The sequence below is a fragment of the Misgurnus anguillicaudatus genome, chromosome 8 (genome assembly GCF_027580225.2).
Source record: "Misgurnus anguillicaudatus chromosome 8, ASM2758022v2, whole genome shotgun sequence".
NCBI classification, from domain to species: domain Eukaryota; kingdom Metazoa; phylum Chordata; class Actinopteri; order Cypriniformes; family Cobitidae; genus Misgurnus; species Misgurnus anguillicaudatus.
Genome location: NC_073344.2, coordinates 35,301,054 through 35,324,551, shown reverse-complemented (window position 1 = coordinate 35,324,551; position 23,498 = coordinate 35,301,054). Strand labels below are relative to the sequence as shown.

General features: G+C 36.9%; 1 protein-coding gene and 1 long non-coding RNA gene across 2 annotated transcripts; both read left to right on the top strand.

Moving 5' to 3' along the window:
- The first annotated feature begins 1,926 nt into the window (after positions 1 to 1,926).
- On the top strand, positions 1,927 to 22,803 carry pa2g4a (proliferation-associated 2G4, a). The gene is made up of 13 exons (XM_073870788.1): positions 1,927 to 2,144; positions 7,815 to 7,943; positions 8,114 to 8,219; positions 14,627 to 14,696; positions 15,051 to 15,143; positions 15,345 to 15,408; positions 16,585 to 16,664; positions 19,707 to 19,784; positions 20,253 to 20,386; positions 20,471 to 20,565; positions 20,659 to 20,786; positions 20,877 to 20,930; positions 22,408 to 22,803. Exons 1-13 carry the CDS (start codon positions 2,060 to 2,062, stop codon positions 22,468 to 22,470), a joined length of 1,179 nt encoding a protein of 392 aa, XP_073726889.1. The 5' UTR covers positions 1,927 to 2,059; the 3' UTR covers positions 22,471 to 22,803.
- On the top strand, positions 2,272 to 3,773 carry LOC141365873 (uncharacterized). The gene is made up of 2 exons (XR_012370823.1): positions 2,272 to 2,523; positions 2,973 to 3,773. It is a non-coding gene; the product is annotated as an uncharacterized lncRNA (long non-coding RNA).
- Positions 22,804 to 23,498: the final 695 nt, after the last annotated feature.

Here is a 23,498-nt window from a genome sequence, read left to right as displayed (position 1 = left end):
CAACATCCATCGGGGCTTTTAATTCAAAGTATGCATATTTGGAGAAATATTACTTCAATTTTATATGTTTACTTCAAATTTCTGCAGGGGGGGTAATATTTCACCCATTTTTATTCCAAAAATGGTGATATGAGCAAGTTTGAGTCTGCAGTCATTCCCACTCAGTTTGTTTCATTCATACGTGAAGCCGGAGGGCGCTAAAGTCTCAATATGAAACTTTCTGAGAAATAATCAGACGTCAGAGCTCAGCAGCAGCTGTCAGTCAGACGTGAACTTGAACAGTGACCTGCAACGAGCGATCGCTGTTTTTATAATAACATGCAAATAAAGATGTTTTGATGTTTTAAAACCATGGAGACAATAAACACGATTAAGATTATATATGGTTTGTCTGTATTTTTAACGCTATGTCTGGTATTTTCATAACAGTACTATTAATGCTATGCTAAGCTAACAGCATAAATAGCATAAAACTGTTTATTTTCGGTCTTATTTTATGATCCAAAGCCACATCAGATCACGCATGATTGTTTAAGCACTCGACTTTTGATGTTATAAAGTGAGTTTTATTATAAATGCTTTTATTTGTCGTGTTTTGATGGTATGCTAAGCTAACGTACTAGCTGTTCTGTAAACATCTGCTGTCTGGAGATATGAGATATATGTTTCTAGGAATAATTTCGACTGGTAAAGCTTCTTTAAGGTAAGTTTCTTTTTGTAAGAAAGGAATTTAATAAAAAGAAAGTGAATTGAGACAAAAGGAGGAAATAAAACACTAAATAGAATGTATGAGTAATTATTAATAATAATAATAAAATAAACATTAAGACAGCCATATCCAGGATTAAAAGTTGTTAATGACTCATTCGGATGCTTATTTAATGAGTCTGTTTAAAACCCGGAGCAATAGGACAATAAACTGAAAGGATGTTTTGAGATATAAATAAACAAACATTAGCTTAGCATTTTTGCTGTTTTCTCTAAATAAATTTACATGACATGGGTCTAAAAAACATTTAATAAAATACAGAGTTTTAGAGGTATCATCTTCAGATTTAAAACAGAACATGGTCAGACCTGTGGCTTTATCTGCAGAGCATTTCTAGATTGCTCCAAGGCCAATTTTATTTAGTTTTTCATAACAATATTTCATAAATGTTTGGTGGAGTTAATAAACAAGTATAATTTAAGCTCTCTATAACAACTTTTTTCATTATGACAGTAACTAATGTTCACCTCTTAATAAACTTCCAAGTGTCTGCTTTCAAATGAGACCAAACTTATGCTTTTAGTGCAAAGACTTCATAAACTGTATCTATTTTAGTTTAGCTATGACATTTTTTGTGGGGGGGGGTTCAGAAAACAAAAAAAGGTTAACAGGTTAAAAAATAAACCGCAATGAGACAAAACCTGACTTTAAATAGCAATAAAAATGTTTTTTTTCTAAATCAACATACTACCGCCCCAATTGAGCTTAGAGACGTGTTCGACTGCCCGCATCTCTGCGCAGGTCAAACGATCTATTACATCAAAGTCCCGCGAGAGCAATTTTAAAGCATACGGAGTGGTCTACTCTCGAATCGCTCTCGCGATACTAGATATCATACACCGACCACTCTACGCAGCGCCGCATCTCAATCGGAAGGCTGCATCCTTCGGAGGTCGCATACGTCATCAAGCATGGTTTATTTCTGTTAACTGAGCATTGCATTTGCAAGTCATAAGCATATTGTAAAAATTTACGATGAGCTAAGAATAACAGTCAACTTTATCATTGACAATATTCTGAAATAAGAATTAAACGTATGCAGCCTACAAATATGCGACCTCTGGAGGATGCAGCCTTTCGTTTGAGAAACGGCACCCCTTTTCAGTTTTGGCGCCAGGTTCCATGACGACGACGTGTTTGACGATCTGCGTGGTGGGCGGGGTTGCGCTGTGCGTGTAGAGGTCGTGGGCGGAGCGCGACGGTCCGTGGCGTGAACCGCTCTGTAGTACTAGCGTGACTGCCTGGTTTCTGCTCATCTGACAGAGAGACACTTCGGCAGCCGGCGCAACCATGTCCGACGACGAGCAGCAAGAGCAGACCATCGCCGAGGACCTGGTCGTGACCAAGTACAAGATGGGCGGTGACATCGCCAACCGTGAGTTTGACGTTTGAGTGATGGAGTCGGGCCTCCACGCTGCCCTCTCGTGCCATGTGTTAGGACGAGATGAGCCGCGTGGAGAGATCTAGTCCATCCCTCTGGCCTTAGGCCCTATTCACCTTATTTTTCACGACAACAAGGGCGGCGCCATTTCGCTCATTTTGTCAACGTTCTTCCGGCCGCATAGACGATGAGCAGCTGAGGCAGTGACTGAAGGCGACGCGTTAAGCTTAAAAAGCTCACTCGAGCGCATTTATGTTTCTTTCTTACCAATTTTAAGCCAACTAAGGAACACCCTTATCCCAAGTAATGGTTCGACTACGATGTTCCGGTAACTTTAAACCACGCCGGGTGTTGAAAAGGTGGCCAGTTTCAGGTAAGCTATTAGCTAACTCGTTCGCCTAAAGTTAGATTTGTGAAGTCCGTTCTACAAATACACTTAAGATCAGTAACGTTAGTTTATAAAATGCAACTATTTGAATGGTTTTAATTGTCCACCTATATTTTTATATTTACGATAGTACAACGACATATTATAGTACATTACATTCTTAAAGTAGCCCACGTGATTCCTACAAGTTACTGAGATTTCAGATGCTAGAATGTCAGTTCATTCCTCATTCAGATATTGATAATGACCTATTAAACAACGTATTATTTAACACTGAAGTTAAAGGTTGTGTGTATAATGTTACTGTTTTAATGCATCTCTCTCTTACACACTGTTCTGTTTAAGTATGGGTGTCATTTATATATTAATTCTCATGATGCAAGTTTATTTTAAATACTAACATAAAAATGTTTATGGTTATATTGTTTTCACAGATGCATTGATGTGTAGTGATGCAGTGGACAACTGTGAGGATGATACAATCAACATGTTCCTAAACTGTGATGCAGAAACACAATGGGAGGATCCATCCGTCTCTGACCACAACTACACTTTAAAATCACAACTCAACCTGAAGCAACCTACATCTGATATGGGAAAACAATAGTGCAGTTTCCCGGACAGGGCTTATCCTGGTCCCAAGCTAAAATGCATATTTGAGCTACAATAATTTAAAAACACCGTTTACTGACATACCTCAACATATATGAGTTGTTTTGTCACAAGATGCGCACCAGTCTTGTTTTTTTTGTATAGGGTTTGTTTGTAAAAACTAAAATGTCCTAATATAATTAAATCATAGTCCTGTAAACCCTGTCCGAGAAACTGCTTCAATGTGTTGAGCTGGCACAAATGTACAAATCTCTACTGAGAAACAACCATCTTTGGTTCAGCTTTACACAGGGTTGATATTGCATCCATTACACAGTCGCCAAGCACTTTACCAGTACATACACCAACAGCTTCCAGATAAACACTTGGGATCAGCTCCTGATGACTCCGATAAAGCTGTGTCTTAATTTATTGCAGGGTGGTCTTGCTTTACCTGTTGTAAAGTTACATTAAACCTTCATATGTGATCAGATGTCATGCAGTGATATTAAACATTTACAGTGTGATCAGATGTTGTGCAATTATATTAAACCTTTACAATGTGATCAGATGTTGTGCAATTATATTAAACCTTTACAATGTGATCAGATGTTGTGCAATTATATTAAACCTTTACAATGTGATCAGATGTTGTGCATTTATATTAAACCTTTACAATGTGATCAGATGTTGTGCAATTATATTAAACCTTTACAATATGATCAGATGTTGTGCAGTTATATTAAACCTTTACAATGTGATCAGATGTTGTGCATTTATATTAAACCTTTACAATATGATCAGATGTTGTGCAGTTATATTAAACCTTTACTATGTGATCAGCTGTTACCTGTCATGCAGTTATATTAAACGTTTACCATGTGATCAGATGTAACCTGCCATGCAGTTATATAAACCTTTACAGTGTGATGATCAGATATTATGTGTAAGGAATTTCTTAAACCATATGTGAGCTTTGTAGATTCCACTTAAAAGGATTTAAGTCTCCTGATTTGAAGGAATAAGTGTTGGCAAGTTTGCAAATGAATTCTATCATGGTACCACATAAAAACGAAATAGTTATTGGACTGCAGGTGCACATTTGCTTTAAAAAAGACGAAATCACTGTGTAAATATTGGTAGGCATAAGTACTTTAATAATTTCCAATGCTGATCCATCAACTCCTGACAGGACGAGGTAATATGTCCCATAGGTTACTTGCCACGGCCGCTTCATATCGTCTAACCACGAGACGATGGATGGGACGATATAAGACTATCCGAACGTCTTATGAAGTTTTCTCCGTGCTCATAATTTAAAACATTAACAGCAGTAGCGATATTTGTCATTTGGCTAAAGTTATAGTGAACTACAAACAATCTTCTAACCCCCAAACTAACCACCGAATGCACTGTGCCATATTAGCAGCGGAAGTCGGTTGACAAAATGCGGAAGAGCGAAGAATTAAAAAGGGGCGTGGCGGAATAAGGTGAATAGAACTCCATGCACACCTGCCTAAAGGCATGTCTTTTTTAAATATACGTATGTAAACACTGTGCAGTGTGTTACAGATGGTATAGAATCATGCTAATGCTAGCTAGCTTTAGCCCTAGGTGTATGTCATTGGGCATTTGTGATAGTCTCAATGCCAGCTGTTAGGGAGTTAGTCATCAAAGGCATGGGTTACTGAGTTTACTGTCTGGTCTGTAGACTGAACAACTAGTAAAGTAGTATAGAGATCAGACTGGGAACCTCTTGTATAGTACACATTAACTTTTGGCAGATGCTTTCATCAAAAGTTACATTCAAATAATGCATTTATAAATCATTATATATGTTTTCTGGGGATCAAACCCTTTGCTAGTGCAATGTTCTACCAATTGAACATACAGAAGCATTGTTTAGTAGCCTAGAGTAGCATACTGTACTATAGTATACAGTACTATAGTCTAGATGTCCAGATAAGTAACTAATAAGATCTTTCTCATCTACTGATCAGGGTGCATTTCTAATTTTAAGGTGACTTTATGCTGGTAGAGGGATGCTCGGTGCTGACAGGACTTTTAACATAAACAATGGACTTGGTCATTGTGTTTTTTGCACTGTAGCGCACCTTCATTGATGGTTCAAACTAGGGATGGGCATTTGATTAAGTTTTCTTTGTCGATCGTCGGGAGAATTAACGATCGACTATCGATTAATCATTAATATTTTTATAATAAAATTTGTTATTTAACTTTTATACTTAAAAAATGCAATGAATACAAATATACAGTGTGTTTTTCCTCGATGAGACCTTTATTACAAGATCAACTTTTGGCAGACAGTTAAACTATGTTTCAAACATATATGTGCGTGCATGTGCGGTGCTCTAAAGCAGCGGAACCTGCAGCTGCGAGCCAGCGTTCTTAAACAGAGACCTCATTAGTTCTAAAATAAATTAAAAAACAGATTCATGTTTAACATTAAATTAAATAAAAAAATAATACTTAGATCTGAAAGGTTTTGTCAAAATGTAACTCAAAATTATTCAAGCCAGAAGAAAGTGCAAGATATTAGCCTTCCTAACATTAGGCTATAACAAATTAGGCTACTTAAAGCCTTGTGAAAAATAACTAACTTACGTAACTCGCATAAAACTTCTGCACCAGTCTACTGATTTTTTTTGAGAAATAAAAGCATGTTTTGGGATCAGACGCGACCGCAACCCATGGTGACCGTCAGTCCAGCCGCCGCCGAAAACACCTGCTCCGAGGAGACTGACCGGGATGCACAGGTACCTCAGCGCTAACTTGGCTTATTCCGCATACAGAGTATGTGTGAAACAGCGTGCGTTTTATGAGCCCCATTCACCATTGTTTAATTATACTAACATGGTCTTTTAGTTTTTATTTGTTGTAAAACAACAGTAGACACAAATTTACTATGGTCTCCAACTCCACAATATACCACCATAACCATAACAAATCGTTTTTAATCTGCAAAAAAAAAAAAACATTTTCACAATGATAAAATCATGGCTAATTTTCCTAAGGTAGTAATTACAAAATTATATATGTTTGAAAGACGGAGATGCGCACCTGTCAATCTATTACATAACAGAGCGAGGCCAGAGACAAACATGCTCATAAACGGGAGTAATATGGAATAATGTGTGCATCTTTGAATAACTGTAAGTATACATTTCTTTTAAATATATTTTGTCATATACAGTTTTGAGACATGGCCTAATATTGTTTTTTTTACTTTTATTGCTCATTTAGACTTATTGTGCGGGTAACAGCTTTTTTGACGCATTTACCTCAGAGATTATTTAACCAATATTGCTTTTTTCCGGTAATAATAATACAATTTATATTTCAATCCTGTTTCATTGTCTGTTTATTCATTTCATTATGCTGTTATGTTAATGTGAGGATATTTATTTGCCATATGAAACGTGCCGTTATATGAATACTTTTGTATAATATTCAATGCGGAATAATGTGTGCATCTTTGAATAACTGTAGGAATACAGTTGCTTATTTTTGTCATAAAGTTTTGAGAAATAATAATATTGTGAGGATTTATTTCCAAATGAGACGCTTTTTGTCGTTGAATACTCTCGTTTATTATTTGGAAATCATATACAATCATAGTAGGAAATATATAATGTGGAAGGGTAGACTTGCAAAGTTACTCTGCTTATTTTTATTTATGATATATGTGGAGATAAATAAAGCATTGCAAAACTGCTGATTTCATCCATTCAGATCCTGACCACCAGGCTAGAGATTTTAAACATCCTTAATCCACACTTACTAGTCTGTCAAATAATATCTAAAATATATTGTTTTGTGAAAAAAAAGATGCTTTGTTCTATTGTTTAATGCGGAAAAGTGTGAGAATGGGTTGACGTTTTATATGCAGAATAAGCGGTCAGCAGCGCACTGCAACGGGTGCTTGACGGATTCGCTGCACACATACGCAAACGCACTGCATACGGAGTATTTGTGAAACAGGAGTTAGATAAAAAAAATGAATTTGATTAATTGATAACAAATGAACGTGATCGACGAAATTCTTAACAATCAATTATCGATCGTCGATTAATTATGCCCATCCCTAGTTCAAACTGGTTGGAACTGTTGGTTTCATCCCAAACTTTTGGTTGGTGCTGATTTCTAAAGCAAGCATTAATCTTTGGATCTGCTCGGTGCAGATCATACATGTTTTGTATTGGTTCAGCATCAATTTAAATTAACTTTATTTATTCCTTATAGTGCTGCCTCACGATTAGTCGCGACTAATCGTTTGCAGAATAAAAGTTTTTGTTTACATAATATATGTGGGAGTATTGTTTATAATAAAAATGTATAAATACACATACACACATGCAAGAATATAATTAAGAAACATTTTCAAGTGTATATACAAATATATATTAATATATAATCTATATTATATATAAATATAAATATTTATTATATAAATATTTTTTTTCTTAAAATTATACATTTATGTGTTTGTATTTATATAAACATAATTATTATACACAGTACACACACATTTATTATGTAAACAAAAACTTTTATTCTGCAAACGATTAGTCGCGACTAATCGTGAGGCAGCACTAATTCCTTACAGTTGTATGAATATCAACAACCCCATATCTTATTTGGTTTAAATTTTCTCTCTCTTATAGAGGCACTAAAGGTGGTCATCGAGGCAGCAAAGCCCGGAGCATCAGTTCTCAGCCTTTGTGAAAAGGGAGATGCTTTCATCATGGCAGAGACCGGGAAAGTATTCAAGAAGGAGAAGGATATGAAGAAAGGTGAGATGATGGGTGTTGTATTAGTCTGGAGGATTGGGCAAACATTATCTAGATGTGGCTTAATGCTTGTGGTTCTTAAAAAGATAATGTGTGTTATTGGAGGAATCTCTTTCCTTCCATATGATTCGTGTGATATTTTGTTGAAGATCGGTGGTTGTCCTTTCTTGCAGGCATTGCGTTCCCAACCAGTGTGTCAGTCAATAACTGTGTCTGCCACTTCTCTCCCCTGAAGAGTGATCCAGACTACATGCTGAAGGATGGAGATTTGGTCAAAATGTAGGCACAACCCCCTTCAACAGTTCGTCTGTGCTTTGTCTAACCTCACCATTTCTCTTCCCACCTGTTCTTCTCCCTTGTTGAAGTCACTACCCTTCCTCTTACTGGCCTGAAATCTGTACTTCCCATCTTGTCTGGAGTATTTCCCTACTGTGTCCCTCAGTGACATCCCAGTCTTTGTTTCTCTCCGACTGTGTCTTCCTGCTTGTTCCCTTGTTTTATTGTGAATCACCAAATGCAAGTGTGCATGTTACTGTCACAGTTAATATTTGTACTTGTTTAATCTGCAGTGCGAAGCTGTGACTTTGTAAAAGTTGACATAAAATTTGAAGATGAAAACAGACCTATTAGCTTTCTAAACAAGCATTTGGACTTAAAACTCTTTATCAATGCTGTAATTTATTTAGTTATCTAAGTGTAATAGTTTACTTTTAGGTCTGGCTCAATTCTGATGTCTCTTATGCGAGTACATCATTAAAATAGTACGCGTGCACCGTACACTCACCGCCGGATTTTTTTGGCCGTGCACACTTAGTACATGTTTTTCATTCAAACACATACAGGAGAATATAGTATGTATCCCAGGAAATGCACTGCATTTTGTCGCAATGACAGTGTATACGTATGGGTCAAATATACCATAATATGCAAGGCTGTGTGTTTGACCATGTGAGTACTGCGTACGTTCGCATACACAAATTAACAAACTATACTCCCAGCTTTACTTGCTCTAGATTACTCGCAGGATTAGTTGCACCATGCCACGTCATTAATGTCACTTGCGCAAATAAATAGAATGCACAAGACGAGTGATAGGGACTCGTATTCACATCACTTACCAGGTAGTCCAAGCTATCTCCTTTTTTGTCCTGTCTCTGTATGAATAAAAAGGTGTCACACATTTGGGGTGCTCACACAGACCTCTAAAGTAATGCTTTCCTCCATTTTTTTGATACAACCAATAAGCTCTTCGCTGACTGGCTTGCGCGACGACGCATCATGCGAATAACCTGCTCGAATTGAAAACAATTTTGCTTGTGCAGAAGACTTGATTGGCACCAGCGAATGATGTTTACCTCAGTCACGTCTAGGGATGCATATTGATTAATTGCGATTAATCTATAGCAGAATAAAGGTTTTTGTTTACATCATATATGTGTGTGAACTGTGTATAATAATTATGTATATATAAATATGCACAGATGCATGTTTAATTTTAAGAAAAATATATATATTTATAAAGTATTAATATATATAATATAAATTATACATAAATATACAAATGTATATACACATTTAAACATTTCTAAAAATATACATGCATGTGTGTGCATTTATTTATACAAAGTCATTATACACACAGGGTTGTCACAATGATTAAATAATCATCTCATTGCGATTTTTTTTACCTCATCGTGAGGATTTCTGATCACCGCAATGATTGCACATCTCTCTTAAAAACACAAGGGGGAGCTGCAGCACCTGTATAAATGAGACATTATCAGATTAATTTTAAATATGTGTAATGTGAATTAATATTTACTGCCAGGAAAACTTACAATATTTAATGTAAATAATCACAACAATGTGTGAAAATTATTTCATAAACCAAAAAAAAGCAGGAGAATAAAATGTCAAAGCACCAAAACAGGCAATTAATTGTCATAATTGTCACAATATATTAGACAATTAACCGTTATCCAAATTTCATAACCATGACAGCCCTATATACACAGTTCACACACATATTATTGATTATTGTGGCTAATTAAGACATGGCGGGTGGAGCAGCAGCACGGCGTGCTGCGGGAGAGTTTGTACAAGAGTTTTCGCGGATTAAACCCGAGATTTACCATACTGAGGACGGTAAAGTCATAGTTGAGGATGAACTATTGAATTTTATTATGATCAAAATGCGAACGCTAAGCCATGATGATATTATATCTATAGTAACAAGCAGTTTCAGCTCTGAACGGATTGAGTCTTCAAAAGCAGTTTTGGCTGAGCTCTTCCCGCAAAATAAACGATGGATCTCCCACAGGGGACAAAAGAAGGACATTAATAATGTCAAAATGTGTTTGCAAGTGCTTAATGAATGCGGTGAAGAGGTCCCCAGATTTGTATCGCATTTCCTGGATGAATTACCTCCCGTTTCATTTAAACACATTGACGTGTCTGCGCTGCTTGGGAATATGCAGCAAATCAAGGCTGATATTGACTACCTAAAAAGAACTATGGGTACACAAGTAAATGCCTGTGAAACTTTGCGGGAGATTTCTGCTAACCTTGATAACCGTCTGACTGCTGTGGAGGGGCATAATGGGTCGGACGCTACTTTTCCGGTTGCCCGTCTATCTGCTGTGGAGATACAGCCGGGACTTACACCCAGTGTGACAGGTCTTTCCTCGGCTGTAATGGAGAAGCAGCTGGACCCTGATGGATTGCTAATGCCTGGCGGGACCGATGGCGGTCAATCAGTTCAGTCTGGTGATTTAGCGATGGGTCATATTCAGAGTCCTCCGTGGAGCAAGGTGGTAAAGAATGGGCGTCCGCAGAAGCAGCTACGATCGAAGCATGTATCTGAGAACTCAGCTCGTCGCCCTACAACCCGCATGGATAAAACATCAGTGGGGCAAGTGAGAAAGAAAACTGGCATAATCGGGACTGGTGTAGTTAGCAATATACTGGCTGTCAAAACGAAGATGGTAAAGGTATTTGCTACAAAGTTTGATCTCAACGTGGACACCAACGTTCTCGGTGATTACTTAAAAACAAAACTTGGTCGTGAGGTGACATGTAGAAAAATTGAGACGACACTTAGTAGATTCAGCTCCTTTTGTGTCACCGCAGAATGTAATGATGTGGAGGAGCTGTATGATCCGCAACTTTGGCCCGCTGGGGTTTTTGTCCGACGTTATTATGAGCCACGTCGCCCTAGAGGAGCAGCCGGAGGCCTGTCAGCAGCTCCAGAGGTTGCCCTTAGCACTCAAGATGCTAGGTCGCTTCACGATAACAATGTTGGGATGCCGATTACATCTGTGTGTGAGAACGGGTTGAAGGTTGGCTGCTCCGTAGGGGGTGACTCAAGCTAGTAAATGCGTGTTGCTTCATACAACACTCGCGGATTGCGAGTAGGACATACGGCTGCTGATAGATCGAGTCGATTGGTTGTGGACACACTTCTGGACAAATGTGACATTCTGTGCCTGCAAGAAACCTGGTTGGCGAAACAAGATCTAGATAAACTGAACGCTCTACACATGAACTTCCATGGGGCTGGAGAATCCACTACTGACCTCAGTACAAGGTTGGTTCGAGGTAGGATAGCTGGTGGTGTAGCCATACTGTGGCATATCAAATATGACTCAATGGTGAAGGTGGTGCGTCTAAACGTGGACTGGGCCATAGGGCTTGAGTGTAATTTTAATGGTAAGAAATTTACTGTTTTAAATATTTATACACCATATGAATCATATGAGCATGAGGATGAATTTTTGAACAGACTAGCTTTTATTCAGTCCTTTATAGAGGACAACAGCTCATCTTGTGTTTATGTGATAGGTGATTTTAATGCTGACATGTCAGATAGTAAATCCTTATTTGCAGCACATTTGCAGAGCTTTTGCAACGAGTCTAAATTAATTTTATCTAGTAAAGCTTTGATGCCTGACACAAGTTTTACCTATGTGAGTGAAGCATGGCACACAACATCTTGGCTAGACCATATTGTGACTACAACTGATGCTCATGCCTCCTTAGTAAATGTGGAGATATGCTATGAACTTGCCACCTCTGATCATATACCTATTGTTGCACTCTTAAACATTGAGATTGTTCCCCTGCTGTCTAGAAATAATATTAAGGATGCTGCTCCCTCTCGTAAATTAGACTGGTCAAAACTGAGCAGAGATGATCTGGCTGGATATTTACTGCGAACGGACAATCTTTTAAATAACATTGCATTGCCCCGAGCTGCCCTTACGTGTTCGGATATGAACTGTAAGGACATGCAACATGCTGAAAACCTCTGTAATATGTATGATGATATTGTGAAATGTCTCAATGTTTCTAGTGAATCTTTTTGTAACAGTAAATGTAAGGTACCCAATATAAGACCTGGGTGGAATGAGTTAGTAGCTGAGCAGTATGCTGAGGCAAGAGAGGCTTTCAGACTTTGGTCTGAGGCAGGTAGGCCTAGACATGGGGTATTATTGGATATGAAAAAACGCACAAATGCTAAATTTAAGTATGCACTCCGTTTTATTAAGAAAAACGAAATCACAATCAGAGCAGACTCGCTTGCCAGAAAGTTAGCAAAGGATAACCCTACTGACTTCTGGAAAGAGGTTAAAGTAATGAACAATTATAAAACACCCTTACCGTCTGACATTGAAGGTGTTAGTAGTCCAGAAAAAATAGCTGAGCTTTGGCGTGAGCATTACTATAATCTTTTTAACTGTGTTAAAAGTAAATCAGTTACAACTGTTAATGAATATAGTAATGTCTCAGCAGATATGGCAGTTAGGGCAGTAGATATACATGATGCCATTAATAAGTTAGACTGCAATAAAGCCGGTGGTATGGACTGCATTACTGCAGAACACTTAAAATATGCAAGCCATAAGCTTTGTCCTTTGCTTTCTATGTGTTTTAATGGTTGCCTGGTTCATGGTGTCCTGCCTAACGCTATTATGTCTGTATTATTAGTACCTGTGTTGAAAGATAAGGTCGGTAAACTTAACAGTGTTGATAATTATCGACCTATTGCATTAGCCAGTATTTTGTCTAAAGTACTGGAGAGAATACTTCTGAAAAAATTAGAAATGTATGTTCTCACTAATGACAATCAGTTTGGGTTCAAAAGGCAGCATGGAACTGATATGTGTATCTATGCTCTAAAAGAGATCGTGTTTAGGTACACTAGCATGAATTCATCTGTATTTCTCTGTTTTATTGATGCGTCAAAAGCATTTGATCGAATTAATCATGAGAAATTGTTTATAAAATTGATGGCAAGAGGTGTTCCTAGCTACTTTGTGAGAATTTTAGTGTTTTGGTATGCACATCAAACTTTCCAGGTTAAATGGGACTGTGCTGTATCTGCTCCATTCTGTGTTAGTAATGGAGTGCGGCAAGGAGGAATTTTGTCACCTATTCTATTTAATGTATACATGGATGATTTATCAAATCAGTTAAATAGGTTAAAAACAGGCTGTCTTGTGGGCAAAACTATTGTTAACCACCTCATGTATGCAGATGACCTGGTCTTGATCTGTCCTTATAGTGTTGGGCTGCAGCAAATGTTGAAGGTGTGCTCTCAGTATGGCCTTGATTATGATATAAAGTATAATGCTAAGAAAAGCCATGTAATGATTGTTAGAAGTATTGAGGACAGGAAATCAATATTTCCAATTTTTTATTTGTCTGATAGCCCTCTTGATGTGTGTAAAGAGGTTAAATATCTAGGTCATGTCTTAACTGAGGATTGGGCAGATGACAAAGACCTCTACCGACAGTGTTGTAAAATTTATGCTCAAGCTAACATGCTTATAAGGAAGTTTTCCATGTGCTCTGACTCTGTGAAGTGTTTTTTGTTTAAAACCTATATAACACCACTATATTCTGCTCAATTGTGGTCTAACTATAGGAAAAAGAGTATGCAGAGGCTTAAAGTAGCATATAATGATGCAATGAGGTTGCTGCTTCGTGTCCCTAGGTGGCATAGCGCTAGTCAGCTGTTTGTGTCTAATAGGGTGCTTACTTGTGAGGCACTCTTACGTCAATTGATGTTCAGTTTTATGTGCCGACTGGACAAGTCGGAGAACCAATTAATTGTATCTTTAGTCAGCCCCTTTTAATTCTGCTTTATATTTACTTCAATGTTAATTAGTCATTGTTGTTATTGCCTGTATATTTTATATGTTTATATTTGTTTTTTTTTCTTTTTTTTTTTTTTTTTTTTTACTGTGTATTATGTATGAGTATGATATGGACCTGTGTCTGCAATAAAGTTTATATAATATAATATATGATAAAAACAAAAACTTTTATTCTGCTATAGATTAATCGCGATTAATCATTATGCATCCCTACAATGTATAAAATTGTCACATTTTAAGCGTTTATGCCTCATTCATGTCTCTTGGTCTTTTTGCATGTTTGCATTGACTTTGTATGTAATCTTCTCGCCCCAATTAATTTCATCCGCTTTTGGTGTGCACACCATTAATAGTATTGTATTCATTTGAAGATGAAAGTTTCTTATAGTTTGTCAATTTGTAGTGTATTTTTCTAGAAGTTCTGTCTGGATCAGACATTTTTAATAAATCTAGGGGTCCATATGTCATTATGTAATAAACTTGGCTCTTTTCATATTTTAACTCGTACATGTTTCCTTATCTCAACAGTGATCTAGGAGTACACGTCGATGGCTTCATCTCCAACGTGGCCCACAGTTTTGTTGTAGGAGCTACTAAGGTGTGTTTGCGTGCATGTTTGTGATATTCATGTACAACTTAAAATGGCACTTTAAAGAGATCATGTATCTATTAAGTTATTATATGGCAGCCTGGAATGCTTCATTCTCATTGGTCAATCTCTGCTATTTTTGTATCATGATGGTTAAACTGTATGAATGACTATTCCCTTAGGCAACTGCTGTGTCTCTCGCATCACTTCATGGTTTCTTGTTTAATAGAATATAATAATATTATATAATATATAATATTTTTGGTTGTTGTCACTACCTCTTATAGAGCATCTCAAAATGAATGAAGTCTGACCATCTTCTCATCGTATCATCTTATGTGTTGTGGAATTATAACATTTTAGGAAGCGCCTGTGACAGGAAGGAAAGCTGATGTCATCAAAGCAGCACACATGTGCGCCGAGGCTGCTCTCCGTCTCGTAAAACCTGGCAACCAGGTTAGTATATGTTGTGAACATGGACGAGAGTTTGAACAAAAGCTTGACCCCCACCAGCAAATAGGTTTAGGCTTTGGCTTGAACATTTTGGTGATACCCAGCTGCAGTGAACATACGGCTGATCTTACATTCACAGTAATTGTTGTTTTTTTCTTGTGTGAAGTCATTTATCTTCTCTTCTTGTTCTGTTTATCTTTGTAGAACACACAGGTCACCGAGGCTTGGGGCAAGATTGCCCAATCATTCAAGTGCACCCCAATTGAAGGTGAGTCATTGCTATTATTTTAAATGGGATAGTCTCATTACTATAAAAACACCAACTTTTATCCATGAAGAGAGAGCGTTATTATCATCACATTATTAAGTTAAAGAATTAGTCAATTTTCTTAAAAAAAAAAAATCCAGATAATTTATTCACCACCATGTCATCCAAAATGTTGATGTCTTTCTTTGTTCAGTCAAGAAGAAATTATGTTTTTTAAGGAAAACATTCCAGGATTTTTCTCACTTAAATGGACCCCAACACTTATTAGTTTTAACGCAGTGTAAAATTGCAGTTTCAAAGGACTCTAAACGATCCCAAACGAGGCTTAAGGGTCTTATCTAGCGAAACGATTGTCATTTTTGGAAAGAAAAATAAAAAATATGCACTTTTAAACTACAACTTCTCGTCTTCCTCCGGTTGTGTGATGCGCCAGTGCGACCTCACGTAATTGCGTCATCACGTCAAGAGGTTACGAATGATGTGTGCGAAACTACGCCTCAGTGTTTACAAGTGTGGAGAAAGAGGACCGTTCCAACATTGTTGTATATGGAATGATACTAATAAATGTCTTTGTTCCAGTTTATTGTTTAAAATGGTCTACAAATGCGCGTTTCATACATGTAACACGTGACCTTTCCACGTCATTATGCAATTGCGTGGGGTCGCGTTGGCGCGTCGCAGGACCGGAGAGGGACGGGAGGTTGTGGTTTTGAGGTGCATATTTGTTGTTTTTCTTGCCAGGAATGACAGTCGTTTCGCTAGATGAGAGGCCCTTATGCCTGTTTGGGATCGTTTAGAGTCCTATAAACTGCAATTTTAAACTGCAGCATTAAAACTAATAAGTGTTGGGGTCCATTAAAGTCCATTAAAATGAGAAAAATCCTGGAATGTTTTCCTCAAAAAACATAATTTCTTCTTGACTGAACAAAGAAAGACATGAACATTTTGGATGACATGGTGGTGAGTAAATTATCTGGATTTTTATTTTTTAAGAAAATGGACTAATCCTTTAATGTTTGGGGTATGGTTAGTCTAGCATCTTGTTATTTATTTATACATTTTTAACCCAAAACCGTGACTTCAAATGCTGTGGTATCTGATGTTTAGTAGTTTAGTAACACTTAATTAAAAAAAAAAAGTTTATGATTATTCACCTTTTTATTCACTTCTATGAAGGCATGCTTTCCCATCAGCTCAAACAACATGTTATTGATGGAGAGAAGACTATAATCCAGAACCCTTCAGATCAACAACGGTATGAACAAGACAGACCAAAAATATTTCAAGGAAGAATTAACTATGACCAACCTCATGGATTTTATTCTGTTTTGATCTCGAAGCTACATACAAATTGTAAAAAAAAAATGAGTGTGATCGTAATACGCCTTATTCAGTCTGCCGATTCCAAATCGAGGCTGTGGGGGATGGATGTCCAGAGCGTGCACATTTAACCTGTTGTTTTGTATCTAGATACTGGTCGTTCAGCCATCAAGACACAGAAAATAAATAATTTTGCACATTTTCGCAGGACGGAGAACCTTAGAAACCGTGAATTGTTGGAATTGGAAGGGACATGTGACCTAATTTTAATGTTGTGTATAAATGCTATTTAGTTAAAAACGAATCTTGCTTCTGTTGATTCCAGTCATTGTGTCTAAAAAACCTATAGAAGAAAGTTTTTGACGTATTCATGCCTTGTGTTTTTTGTAATCTATACAAATTGTAGATATGTACTCAGTTATAGGACTATATTGGTGTCTTAAAGTAAGCATGCTTACAACATTAGAAATTGGTGATTAGCAAACAAAACAGATATTATGTACACAATGTGCTATTTTCATCTCAAATTAGGTCATATGTCCCTTCTTAATTTTTTAACAATTTTAATGTTTTCTGAGGTTCTTTGTCCTGTAGAAATTTGTAGAATGATGTTTTTTCTGTGTTTTGATGGCTGAATGGCCGGCATCCAGATACAAAACAATAGGTTTAAAAGGATAGTTACATTGAACCCATTACTTACTCACCCCCGGGCTGTCCTAGATGCGTATGTCCATACTTTTTCAGACCAGCACATTTTTATTTATTTTGGAAAATGTCCTGGATCTTTCAGTTGTTAAAAGGTAAAGAAATGGGGTCCCCCTCTTTCAAGTCCAAAAAAAATTGCATCCGTCCTTCACAAAAGTAATCCAACCGGCTCCAGGGGAATAAACAAAGGTCTTCTAAGTGTAATCCATGAGATGTAGAAATATCCACATTTAAAACTTTACAAACGAAAATAACTAGCTACCGGTAACATCGCCATCTTAGTGTCCACATTCACAAGAGCGTATTAGCGCAGTGTATGCACTTTTCTTAGTGAAGTATGGCACATGGGAATGCACAGAGCACTAGCAGATAACCCTCCGCAAACGGCGTACAATCTCATCTGAATGCGGACGCAACTAAGTGGCGGCATTACTAGTAGCTAGTATTTTTATTTATACATTTTTAAATATGGATATTTCTACGACAAAACTGCACAGATTAATCCTTTGTTTATCCCCCAGAGCAAGGATGAATGCACATTTTTTGGGACCTTAAGGAGGTGGACCCTGTATCTTAACATCTTGATGACTGAAAAATCTAGGATATTTCTAGAATAACTGAAAATGTGTTCGGTTGAGGGATGATGGACACGTGCGTCTCGAATGGCTTGGGGGTGAGTAAGTCAGGGGTTTAATATCATTTTTGGCCGAACTATCCCTATAATTGCACGCTCTGGACGTCCGTCCCTAGCAGCCTAGTTTTGGAATCAACGTGGCGGCAGGCTGATTAAGGCGCATAAGTAGTGCATGCTAAGATATGCATCACTATTAATTATTACTCATACTTGAATTCAAAACTACTTGTTAGGTGTCACCTACCAACCATTTAGGCTGACATGCCGTCCCCCTTGTGTCTGAATTAAACAACTTTTATCATCGATTTAAAGTATAGATTGTAAAACTGTCTAATTTATACTAAATTGTGTTCAAAGTGGGGCTGTCAAAATTGACACGTTAATAACGCGTTAACGCAAATTCATTTTAACGCCACTCATTTTATTAACGCGCAATTAACGCAACACGCAATTTCTGTTTGACCCACAGCTTGATGAATTGAGACGCAGCAGGTGACCCGCGCTGTCTAGATGAGTCAGAGGTTTTCATAAAAATAAGAACATTAGGCTCTCGTCTAGCGAATCCAATGCTGTTAATGGTCTTTAAACATCTAAAATGATCTTTATCTGCACGTTTCCTGAGAGGTGTACCATCCCAAATCCAAAGAAGCATCTTCTTTCACTTTTTGGTTTCGTTTTTAAAGCATTCAGAACTTATAGAAAATAGACTGCAGGACTTGCTTGATGTTAAAATAATTATTAAGAGAGATAAAGTTCGGGTCCTCCTGATTAATGTTAAAAGGGTTATTAAGAGTGACAAGACTCAAAAGCGATGTCTGATGCAGACGTCTGAAGCGCATGAACACAAACACGCAAGTGCGCGACCCAGATATATATAGACATCTTACACAAAATTACAGTTTTAAAAATATGTTTTGACAAGAATTTACGCAGGTATGACCTATAATCTGTTATATCTGAAGTGAATATTTGGTTAACTGTTGAGGAAAAGTATCTGTTGTTAAACCTTTCCATTAGCCTATGGTATTCTTAAAGCAGTCTGTCTCAATGTCAAAATTAAACAATAAAAGAAAAACATATATTGATATTGTTTTTGCTTTTCGTAAACGGGTGTAGTTCTGTCATGCTTTGTCAGATTCCAACAATTGTTCCAATTGTTTTGAAGTTTTTTAATAGAGAATGTTAAAATATGAATAGCAAATTTTTGAAAATTTGCTCATCCCAACTCAATTTGCCAGCACAGGTCACAAATGATGCAGCAGCAAACAGAAATGGAGAAAGAACAAGGTCTTCTAAAGGGAAAATCATATATAAAACTATGGCTGATGGTTCTGTTGAAAATGTAAACAGGCTGTTGTAAACATACATTTGCATATAGCATATATATTGACCAAAATTCATGCTGATTAGAGCATTAAAAACTTGAAAAGTGTTACATTTAGGTAAATTTAGAACAGATAAAAATGTGCGATTAATTCGCGATTAATCGCGAGTTAACTCATGAAATCATGCGATTAATCTAGATTAAATATTTGAATCTAATTTGACAGCCCTAGTTCAAAGTGCTCTTTAGGGTGCATAATAATAAATGTTCATATCAGTTTGTTTACCGGCTTTCGTTTGCATCTCATAACAACGGAAGGACCATGAAAAGGCAGAGTTTGAGGTTCATGAAGTGTATGCAGTGGATGTGCTGATCAGCACAGGAGAGGGGAAGGCAATCACAATCTTATGGGACTCTAGGGGACATTTTCAAATGAAACTGGTTAACTTATTTTCCGTTTTGGAGTTTCTTTAAATGCATACCTTTAAAGACTACTTACAAAGTGCTGCAACACTTTATTTTTGTGTAAACTAAGAAAATGTGAATCTGTGACATCGCATGTGTTAATTCAGTCAACATAAATGTGTATAACCAAAACAACAATGGTGGCCTAAATGACTGTGTTTGTGCTGCTTATAAAATATTGAGTATATTGAAGGACTAGTTTACTTGTCTTTCTTTCCTCAGTTGAAAAAAACATTCCAAGATAAAATGCACTTTTTTTACTACATAGTTGTCATGTAAATGTAGCCCAAGTATAAACATGACTTTGTATTTAATCTGTATATATCTATATCTCCTAATAAGTTAACTAAATGTTTAGTATTGTAATATTTTATCTGCCCGTGATCTCTTCATCAGGCAAGAGATGGAGGGCAGAGAACAACCATCTACAAACGGGACCCCAGTAAGCAGTATGGACTAAAGATGAAGACCTCTAGGATGTTCTTCAGTGAAGTAGAGAGACGCTTTGATGCCATGCCTTTCACTCTAAGGTACCTGGCTTTTTTTTTTTTTATTCGGTCATTTGTTATTTCAGGACTATTTTAAACTTGACATAAATAAAACTTGTCATTCAGGGCGTTTGAGGATGAAGCGAAAGCTCGATTGGGAGTGGTGGAGTGTGCCAAACATGAGCTTCTTCAGCCATTTAGTGTACTACATGAAAAAGAAGGCAAGTCTCTTTATCGATGCCCCTCCTTTTTTTTTTTTTACAATTTTCTATACCTGCTAAACTACCTCTTTATCTCTTTCTCTCTCTCTTTAGGCGAGTTTGTGGCTCAGTTTAAGTTCACAGTGCTGCTGATGGCCAACGGGCCTCTGAGAATCACCAGTGGACCATTTGAAGCCGACCTCTACAAGTCTGAATATGACGTAGAAGATCCCGAACTCAAGGTATGTTACGATCATCCCTTCTGTATGAATTGAACATCAAAATGTTTTTCCTGCCTTTTGATGTTTTGGTCTTTGTGTATTTTATTACAGTCTCTGATACAGAGTTCTGCAAGTCGCAAAGCACAGAAGAAGAAGAAAAAGAAGGTAAAGGTTATTGATTAAAGCTTATAGTTTACAAAAAATATGATCTCTCTTGACAGAAATGCAATATAATATACATAACCAAATAATCAGTGGTGTATAAAGACCTTACAAAATAAACGGGATTGTTTTTGTTAACTTAAAATTAGCCGTTTTAACTACATATACCGTGGGTCTCTTCAATACAAATCACCATTATGTACTATCTTGTTTGCCATAAACGGACAAACTGCTCTACAGAGCGCATATTGTCATTACGTTGTTTCAGACGATGACATGTTTTTCCTGTGGTGGCTACCGTAGCTTTTAGGGATGTGCATCTCAATAACTGAGTCAGATGCGATACGCATCTCGATGCATAGCCTACAATATGATACATTAAAGATACATATTGTCGCTGTCCGATGAAAACCACGTATGTCCATTTTGCCGATTTTGAGATTTTTCGACGGATTGAATGTCCAGGTTCATTTCCGTATACAGTATGCGTCACATACTTAAATGGCCATTGAAAAGTTGTGAAATCATGTCATCTGATTTTCACGTATATCCATTTGGTGTCAAAGCTGTCAATCACGCCACGTATCTCCCGCCTGTGAAGCGTCTCGCCGGTCTCGTAAAGTTTCATCGAAGCTCAGCACTGGATATAGCCGAATAAACATAGCCTGTGAGACAATATCTTTCCTTCATCGAGGTAAACGTCCCCCTGATGCCAGACGTACGTCTAGGAGTGACTAAATTACGATATGAAGCAGCTACAGATGCAATGCGATTCACCCCTTTACGATGCAGTGCGGTTTGATGCAATAAAAAATAATGCTATGCAATTTAATAGGGTACACTCTTAAAACGTTTGTGTTAAACAACAGATTTTGTGTCTTGTTAAGCATAACACATTTAAACAATCTTAAAATATTGGTCAGTTTCTAAATAAAAAGTATAGCGCATCTAGTAATAATTATATGTAAATAAATCTGTTTTTTATGGATGCGGTATGTTAAACGATGCATTGCAATGCAAATGCGAACTTGTGTCTGATGCAGATGCTTACTTTTTATGCCGATGCACCGAGCGAATCAGGAATCTTCCCATCCCTAGTAGCTTCACTATGTGTTTCAAAAAGGGAGGCGTGAGTTTTGAACTGAACAATTGATTGCAATTAACAGTCTCACGCTAGATGGTGCTACAAATCTACACACAGCCAGTGTATTAGGGATACACTGATACAAAATTTCTGTGCCAATACGGATATTTGATTACTTGAAATGACATCTGCTGATAGCGATTCTTTTGTTTTTTATTACTTGTTTTAAATTATTACAAGATATAATCTGCCTTGATCACCGGCGGTTTTTAACAACTGGCCGATGTCGGAAAGTTGAAAAATTGCTTTTATTTGCCAGTACAGACCAATGCAACCCTAAATTGTATGTTATTAAATTACATCAGTCAGTAATTTGTGATTTATTGTGTTTTATAGGCCTCCAAAACAGCAGAGAATGCTACAGGTCAACCAGTTGCAAATGAAGTTGCAGCAAACTAAGGGGCGACACAACACTCATGACACCCTGAAAGAGCAAAAACCTCAAACTTTCATTCTTGCCCCATTGTTTTAAGCTCTTCCTCGTCAATTTTTTGATTGAGAGTCCTTGTTAAAACCTTGTGTGTGTGTTTCTGCCGCCTCCTGTTGTGGAGAAATGTGTCATTTAGATTTGGACTCCCAGGTTGAGTGCAACGAATTTGTACTTTTCATAATAAATCTATTTACTCTTTTGAAGCACTCGGTTTACATTTGACAACTGGAATGCAATGCCTTTTTCAAAATGTAATTAAAAAGACTTCGCAATTCTTTTGTAGAGTTGCGTTTTTCACAAAATGTATTGTTTACTTTATGAAATGTTGAGCTTTGGCACAAAGTTTAATTTGAAACTTTATTAGACTAGATGCGATTTAGTCGTTTGGAGAAAGAAACTTTCAATGCATGTTTTTTTACTTTGAAATTTTAGGTTATGTTTGTAACTCATTCCCTACACACACTTTTTAATGAAATTTTGGTTAATTGGTTTTAAAAAATATGTATCAAGATGTATTAACATAAGGTAATATTAGAAAGTCAGACTTAATAAAAGTTTGATTAATGGGTCTGATTTACACTAAGCTAATATAACTCACTAACCTGTTTAAACTGAACCAAGAGGTGCATAACTCCCACTTGCCAAGGCCAACACCATCACTTTTATTTTACTTTTATAAAGCAACTGATCTGTAATATTCAGCTCAAGTTAATTTGAAAGGGCTTCAAGTGAAATTTCAATACATTTAGTTGAGGTATTGCAGGAGATGTGATGGGATATGGCTCTTTAGGTTTAGTTGAGGTTGCATGAATAAATCTTATGGAATGTTGGTTATTGGGATGGACGGAGTTTCGCTAATTGTGTGTCATTCCTGGATTGCAATTTCGAACGATTTATGTGGGAGATAAAACTAAAGGTTTGAAGTTGACAAAGTCTTGTTTTTGTAGTTTAAACTATAATGTGGGATTATTTTACATTTATCAAAATAAAACAACTT